This window comes from Aptenodytes forsteri, unplaced genomic scaffold (assembly GCF_000699145.1).
Source record: "Aptenodytes forsteri isolate BGI_AS27 unplaced genomic scaffold, ASM69914v1 Scaffold79, whole genome shotgun sequence".
In the NCBI taxonomy this organism is placed as follows: domain Eukaryota; kingdom Metazoa; phylum Chordata; class Aves; order Sphenisciformes; family Spheniscidae; genus Aptenodytes; species Aptenodytes forsteri.
The window spans coordinates 4,154,628-4,173,852 of record NW_008794776.1 but is presented as its reverse complement, the minus strand read 5'-3'; the positions used below and the strand labels follow the sequence as shown (position 1 = coordinate 4,173,852).

General features: G+C 37.5%; 1 protein-coding gene across 1 annotated transcript in view; it reads right to left on the bottom strand.

The window, feature by feature from the left end:
• Positions 1-19,133, bottom strand: part of CHFR (checkpoint with forkhead and ring finger domains) — a 26,198-nt gene extending 7,065 nt beyond the window's left edge. The window contains exons 1-13 of the mRNA XM_009274339.2: positions 18,998-19,133; positions 16,817-16,916; positions 9,512-9,621; positions 7,022-7,081; positions 6,656-6,868; positions 5,446-5,661; positions 4,683-4,839; positions 4,275-4,429; positions 3,525-3,687; positions 2,476-2,618; positions 1,938-2,057; positions 1,536-1,619; positions 738-808 (exon numbers count right to left, since the gene is read on the bottom strand). Of these exons, the coding sequence (XP_009272614.1) occupies positions 738-808; positions 1,536-1,619; positions 1,938-2,057; positions 2,476-2,618; positions 3,525-3,687; positions 4,275-4,429; positions 4,683-4,839; positions 5,446-5,661; positions 6,656-6,868; positions 7,022-7,081; positions 9,512-9,621; positions 16,817-16,916; positions 18,998-19,133 (1,728 nt within the window). The remainder of the gene's footprint in view (positions 1-737; positions 809-1,535; positions 1,620-1,937; positions 2,058-2,475; positions 2,619-3,524; positions 3,688-4,274; positions 4,430-4,682; positions 4,840-5,445; positions 5,662-6,655; positions 6,869-7,021; positions 7,082-9,511; positions 9,622-16,816; positions 16,917-18,997) is intronic.
• Positions 19,134-19,225: the final 92 nt, after the last annotated feature.

Genomic DNA, 19,225 nt, shown 5'->3' with positions numbered 1-19,225 from the left:
TTTTCCAGAAGATCCCCACTTTTGCCAAAGGAATGCAAATACGTTTCTTTCAGTCACACTCTCTTTTTGCAGGCAAAATCTTTTCCATGCAACCTAGCGTGCAATGTAACTTGTCTGGGAAAAAAATATTTAACAAGCTTTGTTTTCCTGGTATATTTTTAGGGAATTATTTTTCTCTTAATTAATATTTTGGATGTTACACTTTAGACTGTAGAAACCAGCTTCCCTAACAAATACTTCATACAAGTAAAATTCTTTTATGATTTAACAACCAAACATATCTGAATTCTACAGTGTGTCTATTACTCATTTAAACTCAAATTCAGAAGTTATGTCTAGAATTTTGGCCTTCTTGGCACCTGTCAGACATACACATTGGAGAAATTAAACGTCAGGATTGCATGAAAGTGATTTTGTTGTTGTTGTTGTTAATTTGGGTGGTATGGGAAGAGCTGATGCTAAATGGAATGCATCTCTAGAATACGATGCCCTCTTACAGAGAGACTGAAAGAGACAAATTATCACCCCAAAATACTTCCAGACACAGTAACTGTAACTTTGATCCAGCTGAACGTTCAGGGCTCATTAAATTTGCCTTTTAGAATCAGGTGCTGCAAGTGACACAATGCTGCCACTGTAACTGTTAGGCAGCACATCACTATCACTTCATGAGTGAGTACATCTTAAACTTTGTACATTTATTATTATGCACCATACATAATGATTTTTAAACATACCTTTAGGATATCTGACTCATAGTGGTTGTTATTTAGGACTCCATCTAAACACTTATCACCAAGATTTATTTCTAATCAGAACAAGAAGAAGAAGAGTTACTATTTCTACCCCCAACCCCATGGCACCCCCACATTTTCTGAAGGTTCTTCTGTTTCCTGAAATAACGTGCACAGACTTATGTGAGCACCAAGTAAATGACTGCATTCAACATATGCTAAAGCATGTGATAGATAAATTCCAGTGGCAAAGACACTGAGATTTTACAATTTCACCTTTAGTCCACAAACACTACTACTAATCTGCACAAACAAATTTACAGTGCTATTAAAGCATGTTCCATTAGCTTCAAACTGCAGCCAAGTTATTTCAACTGTTCTAATTTATTTTTAAAAAGTGTCTAAAACCTTGAGTTTCAGAAGTCTGCATGTTTAAGAGGGTAAGGTTCTTTTCTAATTGGTTAACATAGATGTTCAGTGCTCTTGCCTTGATTTGTATGATTCTCTTACTAGGCTGAAATACACCATAACTCCTTTCACATGGGAAAGCATTGTGCTCAACAAGTGTAGTTTTCAAGCCCAATATGGTATGAAGACAAGAAGTTAAATCCTCTCAAAGTTAAGACACACACCACTCAAGAATTTTTCGTGTTTGTGATATGAGGACACAGCCTTCGTTTCCTTTTGCATGACTGTGCTACAAACTAATCTATTATATTTCTTAAATTACCTAAAGTTCAAGACAGACAGACATTATTGCAAAGTGAGCAGGCTCATAAGAAACAGATTATTCCACAATACCACAGAATGGTGCCAAACAGCCAAAACATGCCATCCGAGTGCAGCCCCAGTATAAGTGACAGAAGGGTTGCAGACAAACCGTACCTGTAAAATAACAGAAAACCCCTGTAAGGACTTGCACACAACAAAACTCAACAGTTATTGTTCTTATAAATCAATAACAATAGAGCCCTGATAAACTTGGTTAAAATAGTACAACTTTCTCATTTAAAATACATTCTATAGAGGAATAATAAATTTTATAAAGGAAGATTCTTCCATGCTGTCACTACAGGAGTCACGATAAAGAATATTCAAATAAAGAACACTCTTCAAAGTAAACTTAAGTTTAATTAAAAATAAGGAGAGATTTAGTTCTGTAGCCAAGGTTTTAAAAAAATAAAAAAAGAAAAATGTACACACATTGCTGAGGAGCAACATGAGGATTCTGTTCACGCTCTGCTCTTCGGTCAGGCATTGGCTGAAAGCAGCAGGTGCATATTACATGACTTCCTTGAGCAGGACACACATATTCCTGGACAGCTAGATGAGTTAAAAACAGAAGAAAAGAAGGATAGACTGAACAATGTACACAATTGCAATCTGGACTAGGAATCTCAGTGAATATTAGCAACATAAAAATTTGAAAGTAACAAGAAAGCAATATCATTTTTACAAAGATTCTATAAGAGAGCAGAAAAATGGTATTCAGACTTCTAAATTATGTAGGTGTGTAAAATATTTCAATATGTAGAACAGTTTAAGAACTATCAGCCACCAGCAATCTATTTTGGACAACCACAGAAAAACCATGGTCAAATCTCATGGTATTTGCAAAGACACCCATGTGAAGTAGTGTTAGTCTCACAGTACTACGACAGTGAGCTTGCTTAGTTCATAATGGGTGTATGAGTCGTAGTATTTTAGTATCACACTACTGAGAAGATTTCATGACACTGACCTGCAGGGAAGTTGGCAGATGTAGATGGCGCATCTCCCAGTGCTTGCACTCCTCCTGCTTCTGTCTCTTGGCCTGTGCCAGGCAGAGTTGGAACAGAGTGTCTTCGATACCCTGGGCACTGTCTGCATACTATATATGGTTGACTGAAAGAATAAAATAAGGTCATAGGAAATCACACCCAACAAATGCAAATATAACTCATATCGCTATGCTAGACAGGGTTGGTCATACTTTCAAAGTTTAAATTTGGAATTTCTTCATCCAGTAGCATATGGAGGTTTACATAACTCAGTACCTCACACCTGTGAAGACTGCTGTAGTTGTACAGATAAAAACTTTGTATTTTGTAGTATTCCTCAAGTAGTTAAAAAAAAAAAAAAAAAAAAAAAAGAAGAGCAGTGTGACTGGAAGTGAGATGAACAAGAGAGAGAAGAACAAAGCTGGAATAATTATCTACATGAAGAGTTCTTCTGCTCCCCTCTAGACATACAGCAAAAAATATTTGCCGTTGGAAATAAAGAGGCAATATTTTGGTGCTTGGGAATCCCTAGGTCAAGCATCACCTGCGTCAGTACCATACACCTGGTGAAAGCAGCATTCCAGACACATAAGAAAGCACCATCATTGCAGCTGCACTCATAGGGTCATGGACTGCTTTATCTCCTGACAAGGTCTTAGCCAGAAACCTGTTTTCTCTAAAGTAACAGCCAATTCGTAATTGGAAAAGGTAATTTCACATATCACACATGAAGCTGTTGCACAATTCAGGATAGAACTGTTGGTCATAAACTGAATCTTGTTGGACTTCTAGGAAGTTCTAATTTTAGTATTTTGTTGACTGCTCAAGGTTCAGTAGGATGGCCAGTAGAATTGCCAAGATAATTACTGGTAAGAATGAACTTACCTGAAAACAAAAATAAGATTCATTCTGGCAATGATCATGGAAACACTATCAGCAGTAACAGCGTTTGTGAAACTAGCTCAGTTTGTGGGTTTGGGCATTCAAACATAAGTAAATCTAATTCAGCGCACAACTTAAATAGACATACCTGATATCTGAAGATTCACTATCTACATCTGACAATTCCAATAAATCTTCAGAACTTCCTTCCTCGTCTGAAAAAGATCTCCGCACCTTAGGTTGCAACATGTCTTGAGTAATTTTGTTTCTAGCATCCATGCTACGTACATCATCTTCATTACGACATTTATCTGGCATGAGAACCAAATTCAAATTTCAAGAGAAAAGAACACCTCGCATCCCTTATCCCCACCCTACTTTATTAACACAGTTATGATTATTTTGTTTTCATTTCCATAAAACTTATTTTTGGATAACAGAGTTCTAGAAGATCTTAGTTAAATTCCTCTCTCTGTTAATGGAAGTGTAGTATCAGGCAACCTAAGTTTTGTTTTCAAGAGGCCATGATCAAAGTTAATTAAACCCATATTCAAGTATATTTTTCAAAAGTATCTGAGATTAGGTGGCCTAATCAGTCAGCGTACCGTATTTGATAAAACTGATATCCTTCTCATGATTAAGTAGCAAAATAAAATTAAGAATTCTTAGCATACTCAGTTATAGTATTAAATCACCTTCAATTCTCAGCCAGTATTTGAAATACTACAATAAGTTATGTCATATTAAATGCACTTGTTTTCTTACAGCCATGTCAAAGAAAAGAGCAGAGTAATAAAACATAAATAGAAATTTAACAGACAGCAGCTTGTGCATACATCAGTTACACAGCTAATGTGTGAAATACATCAGATTCTGTTACACACACTGTTCAACTTGCCTGGATGCTGGATCAGATAAGCTTCAACCAAGTTGTTCAATATGTGATTTTTACAAATACGTTCTACCGGACAACGACAAGTTGGACATAGAGAAGATCTTTCCATCCATCCTGAGTAGCAGGCAGCACAAAAAGTATGCATACAAGGCTGCAAGCTGGAAAACACAAACATGAAAACAATGAAAGAAATGGAGTCAAAACACAAGTCTTTCATTTTTCAGATACATTCATAACACTCAAAAAACTGTTTCGCATTGATTTGACTATATACATTGCGGGGGGTGGGGGGTGGAAGGGGGACTCAGAAGGGCTTGTGAAAACCCTAAATATCCTGGCCTCCTCAAACAGTTGTTACTGAACTTCTTATATTATTACCACATGATTACAGCTTTTGTCAATCATACATACCTTACACAGTCATGCAGCAGTTCTTGGCAGATAATGCAAGTTAATGTTTCTTCCATCTTATCCGGTTTCACATTTGATGCTTTTGCATCTTCAGAGCCAATTTTAATTATACATTCACTTGGAGCTGCTGGTGAAAGATTTGGACAAGCATCTTCATCTACAAAGACAGAAGATTCCACAGTATGTAGTTTTTGCAGCTTTTTAAAATTTATTTCTATTTAAGTGTTTTTAAAAAAAAAAAAAAAAAAGACCTGAAAGATATTCACTGATTCACCGTTCACTGGCAATGGTCCCACTAAAGGTTCTTGCTTTACACTTAACAGCTTCTGCTACTGAAGCCATTATTTTCACTGGACCAGAAATCAAGTAATAAGAAGCAAGAAACAAATTGAAGAAGGACTGATGACAGCTGACCTGACTCAATTGGGGTGGGGGGAGCGGAATGAGAGGGGAGTTTTGCTTTTCTTATTTCATACAATACTAAAACGTAAAATAACATTGTGAGGAAGAAAAAAGTTACCTATCCCCTACTAACATAACCTTTTAGGACCTTCTAGGTTTGATATGAAATAAATTCAAAATGCACGCATATTAATAAAGAAAAATAAGCACAGATCCTTATGTTTCTGTTAATCTCACTGGGCTTCTATGAAAAATGGGACATAGCTTTCAGTTTCTAATTAAGGTTTTTAAACTAACTGTCAACAATAACATTAAAATAAAAGAGTGCAGGATAGGTTGCGCAATACTGTAGTATACTAGCCTCCTTTTAGTTTCTTCTTAGCAGGTTCCAAACCTTCCTCCTCCCCTGTCCTTTGAGAATCTGATTCTGCTTTTTCTTTGTCAGTGATTTCTGAAGTGACTGCAGAAGTTTCAGTATTCATATCCAGCTTTTCATGTTTGTCATGCAGTGCTCTTAGACACACAGATTCTAAGATGGGGAAAACAGGCACAGGAGTGAAAACTGAGGATTGTGACCCTGCAAAATAAAAACAGAAACATGAGCATAGCTGCATACAGATATGGGACATGTGAAAACAAAAGGTACTCAAACACTGATGATGCACACGCATCAATCCAAACATTTGAATAGGAAAAAGTGGAGCAAAAAAGCAACGTCTGCATAACTATACTAAATGCATTCTCAGCCAATCTGACTAATTGGAAGACCTGGGGGGGAAACAAGCTATTAGTTGTGTAACCCTACTTAAAATCCCCATTGCTCTTTAAATTGTGGAGTATTTATTCATAAGACTATTATCCACACCAGGTATTCCTGACAAAGATGCCAGGCAGAGGATTTATGCAATATTGATCATACGTAAGAGGTCAGGATCACAGTGGAGGGCAAAGCTTTGTTTTCATAGGAGCATGTTTAAAAAGTCCCAATGAACTGTTGACAAATGCCATTTTCTAGATAGCCATTCTTGCTCCAGTTCTATTTTAAGAGTTACGCAGCATTGTGGTATTACACTTGCCAACATAATGCAAGATATTAGGCTAGGGATCCATGTGGTATATTTTTGGCCTTAGAGCTCTAAGCAAAGGAAAGGGGACTGGCGATTGGCAGCAGTAACAGTGACAATTAGAATAGTTTCTTGGAGCGACTGCATGAGCACGAGCACTCGTATCTACTCACTTTGTTATACGAACCACATAGATTTGCTAAGTTTTCACCAGTGCTCCACTACAAAACCATACTGTAAAGATAGAACAGTTTGGGATTTATGTGCATTTTCCGCCCCTCTGAGCATAAGCAATTCACACAATAGCCTTACTCATCCACTAGGATTTACCCCGCCTACTCATAGGGAGGAAGTTAAAATGCACATATCCACCTGCTATTTTCACTAGAACTTTACAAAGCAAATGCTAAAGACCCAGGTACGGGTAAGAGACTAATCTGTTAAAATTCAAAACTGGAGTAACAGTTGATGGGATATCAAACTTTAAATACTTGACACAATTCTTACCAGATGTAGAAGGATTATCCTGCTGAACAGATGCAGACTCAATAAGAGAGGTAGAAGAAGCATTAAAGAGGTTAGATGTAGAAGTAGATGGCTGTGGTTCCTCATAGCAAGACTGAGTAGCTGACGGTGATGAGGTAATTTGGGTCTCATCATTACTTCTTCCTGTACTTGAGGTATCTTTGGTCACATGGCATTGGTTTTCTACATTAACTTCTACAGTTGGAAGGGGGGAAAGGAAAGAAAAAAATCTGCGTGACAGTCACCACATCATGGCTTCAAAATTCCAAGGAATCAAACTCTCTCAAGAGGGTTACATTAGTCATTGGAGCTTAGCTCCTCTTCATGGATCTTGAATTACTTCCTTACCTACTGGTTCTTGAGTTGCATCATGTTTTGTGTTTAAGGATTCATAAAGATAAGCAACATCTGAAAGAGATTAAAAAATATTGATCAGAATCTTTAAATAAAAATTCACTAACCTTAATCTCACATAAACAACTTCTATTCACAAGTGGCTGCTTCCCCAAAGTGTCTGACAATGGAAGAGACAAATGAGGGGTCACCTTTATAGTACAATGTTAATACTTATACTTAGGAGGCAATTAGGAACAGCATAGCAAGATCTTTTCTTCTCAGGAAACCAGGCAGAGCTGCTTTTGTGTGACGTTTAACTTGTGCCAGCCATGGAACCAGAGGCTTAATCATTTCTTAAACCTAAAATCTGCTCTGTGTCAGAACAAACTGTATTTTTACTGATACTTGAATGAAAGTTCTTCGAAGCAGCTTATTATTTCTAAGCTCACTTATCAACAACTTAAATCAATTTTATTTCATTTCTCTGTGAGATATATGAACTCTCAAAAATACAGATTAAGACATGCCATAAGTTTCATCCAGAAACTAATTTAGTATCTATTAATAAAACCAACTGGATAATATCCCTTTCTTCTCCATCTTACTTCAAGCTAACACAGTTCCAAAGATTCCCCTAACTTGCTACTTTTTTTCATCTCCAGCCACCTAGAAGCAAATAAGACTCTCTTAGTTCGTAGCAACCCTTTTTCTGATCAAAAGTTAGAGTATTGTCTCCTTCAGAACCACTCAGAATGGCCAAATAGGCATGCCAAACCTAAATTCTCTCTCTGTCTTCGAAGATGGAGAAGCTGAAAAAGCAAAACTGGAGGCTTGGTAATTCAAATACTTGTTAACCCAAACAGAAATCAGTGATTCAGTTCATTACAAAGTACCTGGAAAATTCACGTGAGTTCTTCCAAGCAGCATCAACTGCAATAGTGCCATCTTAGAAAGGATTTGAGATAAACAAGCCAGCCAGCCAGACAAATACAGCTTATCACTGCTTCTTGTAACATTTACATCAGACAGCATAAATCTGTCTGATCTGTCTGTATATTAAATTAACAGCAACTTCATAAAGGAAGTATTTCAGTAGTGAGTATGTATATATCTAGAATTTTTTAGATTAACAGTTCATATGTTACAGTTTACTCTATGAAAATTGTAAATACAGTCTTGTGTTTTACATTAAATATCATGCTGTAAATGTACCTAATACTACACCCTCCCATCTCCCAGTACATCCAATTATCTTCACAATAATAGCGGAGCTTATGACCATACAAAGTCTGTCTGTTCACCTTAAAGTTCCACTCCAGAGCCATCAAATACAGCAATGAGAATTAACATTTAAAATGCCTCTTTCATTTAAAAAGTTTCTTCCAGAAAGTGAATGCTCTCTACTAAAATTTCAATATTAAACACTTCACACTTAAAAGAATTGCATGCTAACAGACAGAGCGGTGGGCTGGGGCACAACAATACATATGTAAAAACAGAGCTTGCCCATTCCCTCTCTCCCCCCTGTTTATCAAAGTTGAACTCCATCTATTATTTCGTAATAATGAGCAACTAAATTATTTCTGGAAATCTTTTAAGTCAGTTTTGCATTTAATGATCCTGTATAACTGAATGAAATGAAATGGTATGAAATGAAAATGTATGAAATGAAAATTCTGCTGCCTCAATAGTTATCATTTCCCAAATCATTTATGAACATCTTTAAGACAGATGACAACACAGATCATTCATGAAATCTTTTATTAATTTTGTTCCACTGCAAAAACTGAGTGTTTACACCTCAACCTTGGTCCCTGACTTCTACCCAGTTAACACATGAAAGAACATTACTTCCCGCCCAACAATAGCTTGGCTTATTTAAAAACCTTTGAGGAAGGACCGGCCCCCTTTTTTTTTTTTTTTTTTTTAAACCTGATTATGTTATTTCAATTGCATCATCCTGAAAAGAATTACAAGCATGTGAGGCATGATTCTTCTTTAAGACAACACAAATATTTTTCCAGGTTTACTAATTCTACTTTCACTATGGGGTTTTCCCCACCTCCCCCCCATTTTGTCTCTTTCCTCTTTAAAACAAACAAAAAAACCCTAACACAAAACAAAACAAAAAGCTTTTGCAGCCTTTCCTTCTGGTGCCAAAAATTGCTTCAATGTGATATATAAAGTATCACTAACTACCCCAGCAAATTGACTTCTAAAAGAAGCATTGGGCATGTGATCAAAACCTCATTAGTTACCATTCCATGCATTAGTTCTTCCAAAACTACTTCTAGGCACATTTCAATTTCAGACAGTTGCTCAGACTTGTCCCTGTAAAAATTGGCACATCCATGACCTCTTCTACAGAGACTTGTTTTTAAACATTAACAAATTATTTGTCTTAAAATTGAGTAATTCTGTTTTAATTGTACTGCTATTTCTTTTCTCTCATGACTCAAAAAAATGACTAAGCATGCCATTTAAAAAATATCATTTACTTACTGTTCTCTGGCTCATTTTTTCTGTAAACAACATAGATCACATCCCCAGTCTGTAAAGGGTATGTCTGCTTCTTAACCACTTTCAGTTTATTAATTACTGTTCCATTAGTACTGTAAAGAGAAAGAAAAGATAACTTAGCATAAATGTTTTCAAAATTACATAGGAGAAGGAAGGGAAAACACAAGATACTTTTAATGAAGAAAAACTATTGGCTCTCAAAAAAAAAAAGTAAGCCAGGATAAAAAGAGAAAAAAAAGTCCAGAAACAAATAAAAAATTTCTCCCAAAGACAGATGTGCAGAGCTACTAGGACTTCAAAGCTCATTTGCAGCTACTGGTAAAGAGACGGTAGCTGACAAACAGACCAAAGGTCCCTGACATTTGGCCAATGTCTCAAAATAATTAGATGATTGTTTCTGTACAATAATCTCCACCCTTTAAGTATAAAACAGGAAAGGACAATAGGAGTTCTAGTCAAAAAGTTCTAGATTATGTTTTCCAATTAACACCGGGAATCTCCTAAGACATTCTGTGACAAAGGAACTTCTCCTGTACAGTCAGGGATGCCATGCGGCATTAATTTTTCTCCCCTCTTGCTTCAAGCAGTAAAAAACCTAAAATTCCAAGGTTACTTAGACTGCAACTCAAAAGAGAGAAGTTAGTAAGGTGGAAAAACAGTTATACATAATTAAAAGATGAGTTGGAATGAATTATTTTGATATTGATAAAAACTCCAAGGCTCATGGAAGAAATTAAATTGGGGAAGAGGAAAATGCAGAGCATTGCTGATTAATGGAGGTATTTCCTTCGCTATGGGTGACGTTTTATACACAAGCTATTAGTGTTTTATAACCAAGTCAAGCTATTCAAGTACTGAATAGTTCCAGCTCAGTTGCAATAAGCCTCTTTCAGGGCTGCAGCATTCTAGAACTTCAGACTTCTGCCATTCAAAATCTCAGCAATTAGTACGAAATATAAGTGAACAGAAAATCTTCTTTTTCCCCCTCAGCAGAGCAAGCTGCTGCATGAAATAACTCTGCTGCCACCTCCTGGAGGCCACCACTTGTGCCCAGGACACAACACAGCCTTCCTCAAACAGACCACTTTCTCTCTAGAGGAGAGGGATGGTTATTTAGAAATAAGTACCTTCCCTTCTCATTATTTTTCTTTTAAAAAGCAACCTGGAAAAATCTCTTGCCATTTAGTAACATGAACAGAGGAAGAAAACTAGAACTTCGTACTGTTGACCTTTTTGGACGAAGTCAAAAGCATTACATTAAAAAGACAAAAGAAAAAGCAAGCCCTTTTGAATCACTACAGCAAATCTTGGTCAAGGTATCAGTTCTTGCTCTTACCTCTGCAACTGCTTTTGCTATCTACACGGTTGAATCAACCAATTCAACATAAATAACAAGACAAAAAACCCATAAAAATGCTACTTTAAACATCCAGAAACAAATGAAAGTCTTTGTGTCACATTGATATTTGCTCTGTTAAAAAGAATTTTCAAGCTTCTCCTATAAGCATGAAAACTGTTTTAAGCTTGCCTTTTTACCTCAGGCATACAGATGTTGGCTAGCCTGAAAGACATAAGCACCAAAGAACCAGCAGAACAGAGACATCACTAAAAGAATGCCAAAGTTTAGCAATTAAGAGGAAAAAAGAATTTCAGTCAGTCTGTTAGAAACTATACTAATTTTTAACTTAACAGTGATGCTAGTGATAATATATTAAAAAGATTATGACGAAGCAAAAATTGCACCTCCTTCAATTGTCAAAGAAACAGTAAAGCTTACAACAATCCCTGAAACCTGTCAGAGGTCCTTTAACAGAACTAGGAAACATCAAATTTGACCTCCTTAGTTTTGCAGAAGGTAAAACAAAGCATGCATCTCCCATCTGCCATAGGTGTTTTAGACCTTCTTTTGTAATAAAACAGCTAAACTCAAGTAAGAAGAATTGTCTCTTACTGAGTTTTAGCTTCTACAGGCAATTCCTAGTCCCAATATTCCACTAAACATAGGGGGAAAAAATGTCACAAAAATGTATTTTATGAAGTTGCTTTGTCATGACTGCAAAGTTCCAAGATGGTTATGAGGGACAAGAACGTGTGAGGTGTTCTTAAACGTGTGAGGTATTCTTGGAAAAAGAAAAAAAAAAATCATCACACATCTAGTAACCACTCGTGCTTGGTCTCACAAGGCAAGCTGCAAAAATAGCTACGCAAGACCCTAATTGTCAAACTGATTACAAATAACCAAATCTTTTCAGTTCTGCACAGATATACAGACTTCAATGAGAGCTGACTAATAAATTATTTGGCATCCATGGACCCAAATGAAGTAGGAATAAACTGATACCACTTAACACAGAAAACCATAAGCTTTTCTTAAATACATTAGCCAACTGAAGCAGTTGTATTTATATCTCAGCTACTAATCAAAGGTAAAAAAAAAATCCAGCTACCCCAAATAATTGTATTAGTCTTTCATTTCCAGTTTTGGGCTTTAGCTTGAGGCATTTAACAGATATGGTGACATACCAGATTAATGTTGTGGGTATTTTTTAACCAGACACACATGATAAATTATGACATTTGTACATTCCTCTGATGTTTCAATTTAAAGTAAGGTCTCCATAAAACAAGTAGAAAGTACAATGAGAATCCCAAATATGAAGGACATTCATTAGGACTTAATACTGAATCGATACCAACTGGCTGTGTAAGTTTTGAGGTGGAGAAGAAAAACGGTACTATCAGATATAAATTGTCTGCGTTGTGAAACAATGTCACAAAAGGTCCCAACGTCACTTTTCTAAAGAGTGGAAGAAAAAAAAGTCAGGCCTTGACTCAATTCCAGTGTGGCTGATGACTCTACAGTTTGATTAATGAACCATACATTACCTTTACTTCCCAATCCCAACTGTTGTGCAGAATTGATGTGAACAGCTGTATTTCACTCAGAACAGGCTTACTTTTGAAGTAGGTGAATGATCTATGTGTTGTAAGATACTTTGGTATCCTTGTGAGAAAAATGCCAGTCTGTTACTTTTTAGTAATTACTAGCGTCCATCCAGGAAAAGAATGTAATTTTCGGTAAAGCTTCTGGGTTAATATTTTTAATAGTTATCTGCTACTTAAATACATATTATCCTGAACACACTGTAAACTGAAATGAGTTTTGAATTCTATTAAGTTACAGAATCCCTTCTGTACTGTGTCATTCCCCATTCTTTTAATGTTCACAGAAATAGTTTTGACTGGCAGGGTGAGGAGAATTTAGTAGCAGAAAGGACACCAGCACCAACTGAAGATCAGCCTCCGATTTACCCACAGAAAGGGAGTATCTGCTTGCCTGTCACATGAGTATCAGCCTTGTGTACATAGTTTCCTGTTCTGAAACATCACTTATTACTTAGAATCCTTAAAAAAAAAAATTTCCTTGAAGACAACAAGAGGAGGTCTTTAAAAAAATTACCTTAGTTGCCCTTAAAATTTCTTTTTCAAAAGGAGAATCTTACTATTGCTTTTACTTAGGGCAAGCCAACTACTGCCTCCACTGTGTTAGGTCAGCTTGTATAACTTGTTTTCTTTCAAGCAGTATAAAGCAACTAGTGCATGGTTTGGAAAATAAAGCAGAAACGTACCCCCAAAAGGGGTAATCTGTGAATGTTTTATTGTACTATTTGCTAACTCTTGGCTTTTGTTACTTCCAAACTTCTATTTACTCAATAATTCTGAATTCTCTACACATTTTCTTTCACCTGCAAATTTATGGTAATTCTTTCCAAAGTAGATCCAAAAACTCATTATGCTACCAGGGAGATAAAAAACAATGTTGGCTGTCTACATATATTTGATGATATTCTTTGGTTTAGCTGCAATACAGAAACAAAGTCCACTCAGATCAACTGTCCTACACTAGCTGCCTCCTTCAACGCATTCCTCTTCACCAGAAAAATCTGAGCTTGACCACAGCAATGTTTCCAAATTGTTTTCCACTTCAGCGAAGAAAAAGCTGACATTGTAGTGTTTTTCTAGGACGCCAGGCATCTGTATTGCCAACTCAAACATTCAAAAATCTTCTTCTTTCAGCCTGCTTGATTTTCTGGAGCTCATCTGATATTTGGCACAAACATTGGAAGACCCAGAAGAACAGACAGTCTTCTGCAAGTAGTCATATCAACCCGTTTAGTCTCTTGATTCAGCAAATGGTAGCCACACTTCATACCAACTCACAGGCAAGCAGAACACATAAAGGATCTTACTCTTTTTTGTTAGATACACAGAAGTGTAACATGCATAAGCAGTTAATTGGCAGTACTCCATAGGTCCAGCCTTTCTATTACACTACCATTGTAACAAGCCCCACCTTTTAATGAATGTATCATATAGAAAATTAACTTTAATTTGGCTTTGCTGGTTTTCTGCTGGCTGCACCTTCTGCCTCGGGGTGTGCATGTGTGTGGTGGAGGGGGCAGGGCGGAAAGGCAGGCAGGAACGTTTCTGCATCATTCACAATTTCTTTAGCTTATATTATCATGACCATGGTCTAAGCCAATTCTACCAACTACATGCAACTGAAACTAGGGACAGTTTCTCAAGCTTAGATTTACAGCTATGCTCTGAGACTGCCACGATAGGCAAACATGGCCTAATTTGTTGTTTGAAATGTCTTGAAATTTGGGGTAACATTGGAGAATGACAATTATAAGCCATTTCCTAGACATTCTAGCTAGGCCTGATATTTTTTCCTGAAATCTAACATTCCATCCCACAGCTTCTGGGAGTATAAGCCCTCCAGGGATCTATCCAGGAACCTATCCTGGTTATTTTCTCTAACTACAACCTAGAAGTGGAGAGGAAATACGCCTTCATCAAGTTTACGGATGACACCAAAGCAGGGGCAGAGCTGGGCTGCTGTTCAGAGGTACTAAGGCAGGCTGGAAGAATGGGCTGATGGGAACATCATGTCATTCAACAAGGACAAACCCTAAGTCCTGCACCTGAGATGGAATAACCACCTGCAGCAGTACAGGCTAGAGACCAACCAGCGAGAGTTCTTGATGGATCTTATGACTAAGCATAAGATCATACACCTTGGACTTATGCCTAGGCTTAAGTCAGCAGCATGCCCTGGCAGTGATGAAGGCCTACAGCACACTTGGCTGTGTTAACAAGGGTGTAGTCAGAAACTCAAGTGAAGTGATTATTATTTCCCTTTACTTGGAACTCTTTAGTCCACATCTAAAATATTACATCTAGTTTTGGGTCACCTAGTACAAAGAAGGTCTTGATAAACTCGAGCAAGTCCAGCAGATAGCCACCGGCATGGCCAGAGGGCTGGAACACAAGACCTATGAGCTAAGGGGCTAGGAGAACTGGGCTTCTTTTGCCTGGGAGGAGGCAGCTTGGTGAGCAGGGGACCTCACAGCAGCCTTCCAATACCTATCAGGAAGTTACCAAGATGACAGAGACAGGTTCTTTACTGAGGTGACAAAGGTCATAAATTGAAACAAGGAAGAATCAAATGGATGCAAGGAAAAAAAAAAAAAAATCACTGTGAGAATAATTAAGGTATGGAATAAGGGCCCCGAGAGGCTACAGAATCTCTGTCCTTGGAGGTTTTCAAGACCTGACTAGAGAAAGCCTAAACAACCTAGTCCAAATCCAGTGGTGGCCTATCTTTGACAGAGTTTGAACTAAGTAAACTCCTGAGGTCTCTTCCAACCTGAATAATTCTAAATGTTCTGTTTTACTTGAGAAAATAAAATAAAAAGAAATGTAAATATCTGGAAGTGAGTTCCTCACCCTGAAAAAGATTCCTTTTAATATCAACATAGCTACTAATTCATCAAGAGACAGAAAAGGAGCAGAGGCGCAAAAATTCTGCTGAAAGAAAAACGCCAACTAAAGCTCATACATTCTGCCAGTGCCCCCCAAAAATGTGCATGCCATTCAATTAGACAGTTCAAATGTTTTTCAGAATATTCTTGGAGGGATTTTTATCAAAAGCTCAGCAGGTATTTGATACTAACCCTGAGCTACCAGAACAATATATTTAATTGCATTCTGGTATGTTGGAACAGGGATTTGGCAAGATACCCTTCAAAACCTCAAATGTGAAATTTCCTTTTTATGTATGTACATCAATATATTTTGAAGTGTCTTCTTCGTCTTTGGGTAAAATGCCTTCCAGACATGAAAAATGGGGGGAGCTGGCAGAAAAGTATTATGTGTTTCTTTACTGACTGCAATAACCTGGCAGAAAAAGAATGTGGTTTACAGAAGCATTTTAAAATGTCACGGAGTTCTTGAAATATAATAAACCAGAAGCTTTCAGCAATCTTAGACAAAAAAATCCTGTCAAAAATTAAGCAGATGAAAAATTGAAGAGGTTACAATCTCCTCCTAAGAAATAGCCTTCCATTCAAATTCCTATCTCAAATTTTATAAAGGAAACTGGAAAACAAACTAAAATCCATGGGAAACCACCCACAACCCCTGCAGTGCTATTTGTACTCCCACAGTAGCCTTAGAACTCTACAGGAAATAGCCTCACCAGTATAGCAAGTTCACTGGCCTGCAGTATGTGACGAAGTATGTAATTAACTTTATATACTAAAAGTACTTCCACTAGATTAGCTTAGCTTTTTAGCAGTAGTTCCAGTTAAGTATGTGCTTATATCTTTCTACATTAAGGGCTTTAGTTCTCACACCCCTAACTTAACACGGAAACACCCAGAAAAGAAAACAATCATTCTGGTTAAACAAAAGCAACAAAACTGAAATATCAATAGTAGAAATCTAGCAAACGTCTATTATTAAATTAGACTGAATCAGCTCTCATCTCCATCTGACATGCCCACCACAACTGCTAGACTACTACAGTACTTATGCTATATAGACTACAGATATTTTGAGTACCAGAAAGATGTATAACAAGTACAGATTTTTATTCCACATCTATTTTATGCTTTGAGATCATCACTGCAGGTATTTTCTTCCCTACACAAGTGCCTGAAATGAGGCACACTCATGCTTAGCATGCTGGCATCACTTTTTTCACAAGTCTAAAGAAATATGCTACAGAACTATTACATCAACAGTACTTTTCATCCAGTAGACTATGAATTCCTTTGTAGAGAAAAAAATACTTAGAAAGAGCCAAAAAACCCCCAAACCTAGATGTAAAAGCGGGGAAAAAAAAGAAACAAAAAAGAGAAGGATGCCTCGAGCAATGCACAAGATTTTACTTCACAGACTAAAAAGAAGATAAGAGCAGAAGTTCACAGAAGAACCAACCTTGTATCTTCCAATGACACTTGACCAGATTCTTCATCCACTATGATTTTACAGTGATCTCCAGACACCAACTTGTTGCCAGGGAAAGATAAGTCACAACCTTAAAAAGAAAGCAGATTTTCCAGTGTGCTTAAAAATACACATTACACAGACAGATCAGCATTCTACATGGCTATAAATGCACAACAAACTGACTCATGTACATCTGCAATAGTTCAAAACTTCTACTGGCATATAGGCAGCAACAGAGTCTAGTACGCGATACATAAATACAAGTGGTGAGATAGCCCCATGTGCTGATATAAGCTTATTTCAACCATTTCAAGATGGTTTAGTTCCCTTTTTTCCCCCCCGTCCTAGCTCTTGCAAATGGAAATCAAATCACAATTACTCTGTTCTAGAGTGGTACAGAGATAAATTCACACATATTTGAAGTGTTCAATCTAAGTTCTAGAGGCATATGTCACAGAGCACCCCACTCTTTTTCCACATCATTGTAACGCTGTTTCACTGGATTTAACTTCTGCTTCATTCTGGTATATTGGGGGGAAGTAGTAGGAAGCAACAGCTGATAAATAAAAGAGTATCACTGTTCTTTGTTGAAGTCTTTCTCTTTTGTTTGTTTTTAAATAGGAAAATTTTCCTCATCTCTGTTGACAGCACTATTATGTTAATAAAGCTGAAGGGAGATTAAAAATCCAAGACTAAGATTTAGGGATATGCAGGAGAATTGTAATGACAATGTTGACGTGATAGAAACCTTCCTACCTACGACTCCAGGGCTCTGAGCAAATATAGTATTTTTGCTTCACTTTAACTTTGAATGTTCAAGGCAATGCTCAAGGTTCCCCACTAGTGTCTCTCACAAATGACTCCAAGTACTTGCTCACACAAAAGTTATCATTAACAAACGTGATTCACTTCCGCCTATTCACACTGTGGGTGCACTGTACCTCAGCCTGCAAAAACAACATATCCAGAAGGAACGTAGTAGCCACTACACATGCTGGTGACAGTTTATCACTAGTCTACTCCTAATATTCAAGGAACAATCAACAGCTACAGGAGTTAACTGTTGCCACACAACTTGTGATGCTAGGAAGCCCACTGAAAGTCAGTAGACTAAATTTTATTCAGGAGCATGCCGACATTTCCATTCTATTCTGTGGAGTTAGACATTCATATGGAATCAGGAAAGACAAAATGCTCTAAACAAGCATTTCTAATGCTCCTGAAGATTTTCTAAGTAATACTTATGACCCAAAGCTTGGTATTCTTGTAACCACTCATTAATCCATTAGCACTCAGTCATGGAAGCAATAGAACGTGCAAAAATTCACCTTTTTTTCTGCAAGATAACCCTCAACTAGACCTCAATTTGAAGAATTTACCTGCAGCTTAGACAATGATGAGCAATCTAAATGCATATTACCAAATAGGCAAAACATTTTTCCTACAGTACATTATCTGAATTTCTCAGAGCTATAGCATCTGGTGTTTGTTCAAGACTATTTACAGAATGTGACTGGTCAGTCAAATAGCTTGAACTGATTAACAGGAAACTGAAAATTAGTGCTGTCAGGGCAGAGTAAAAAAAATTAAAACACTGCGATAACTGTTTTAAATACAGTAAGCATGAAATCCTTTAAAATAAAGGCAAGTAGAAAAAGCCCCAGACTCTGGGAATAAAGCTTTCAAATCCACCCTCAGAGAAACTTTCAGTACTTGTTGGCAATCTTTATATGGCCAGAAGAATTAAGGGCTTTTATGTAGGCGTTTTCTTTTCTGTGAAGCACAAGCATTTTGCATTGCAGTGCCAGCTTATTTTAACCGCAGAAATTAAATGAGAACGTAAACAGGACTGATACACAGAAACCCTTCTGAATCAACAATCGTTTTTTCTTATTTGTACAAACTGTCACAGGCAACCTAAAAGGCATATTCACTTTTAAACGTGCACATGTCACAAGCTGGTAAAAAAGGTCAGTGTAAACTTCCTCTTCACACAGAGCCAAGAGGTAAATCAGGAATGAGGGACCGCCTGGCAAGCACCTCCAACAGTTGAAAGCACCAAACCCAACTAGCTTCAGTCCACCTTCCAATGTTTTAAAGGCCAGGAGGGGGGATCGCTGCTGTCCCCCCAACACCGCCCTACGCCAGCGCAGCCTGTCCCCGTCCCACCTTTCTTCCGACCAATTGTCCATTCTCTTTTCAGCAGCAAGACGTGCGGCTCTGCCTCATCAGCACCCAGCCGGATCAGCTTCCCCCAGGGCTGCTGCTGCTGCTGGCTCTGCTCGCCTCCTTCCGAGCGCTCCATTTGGATTCACATCTGACAAAAACAAACAAAGCGAACCCAAACCCCACCATCACACGGCACCCGGGGAGGGGGAGAGGGCTCGCTCGGGGCCG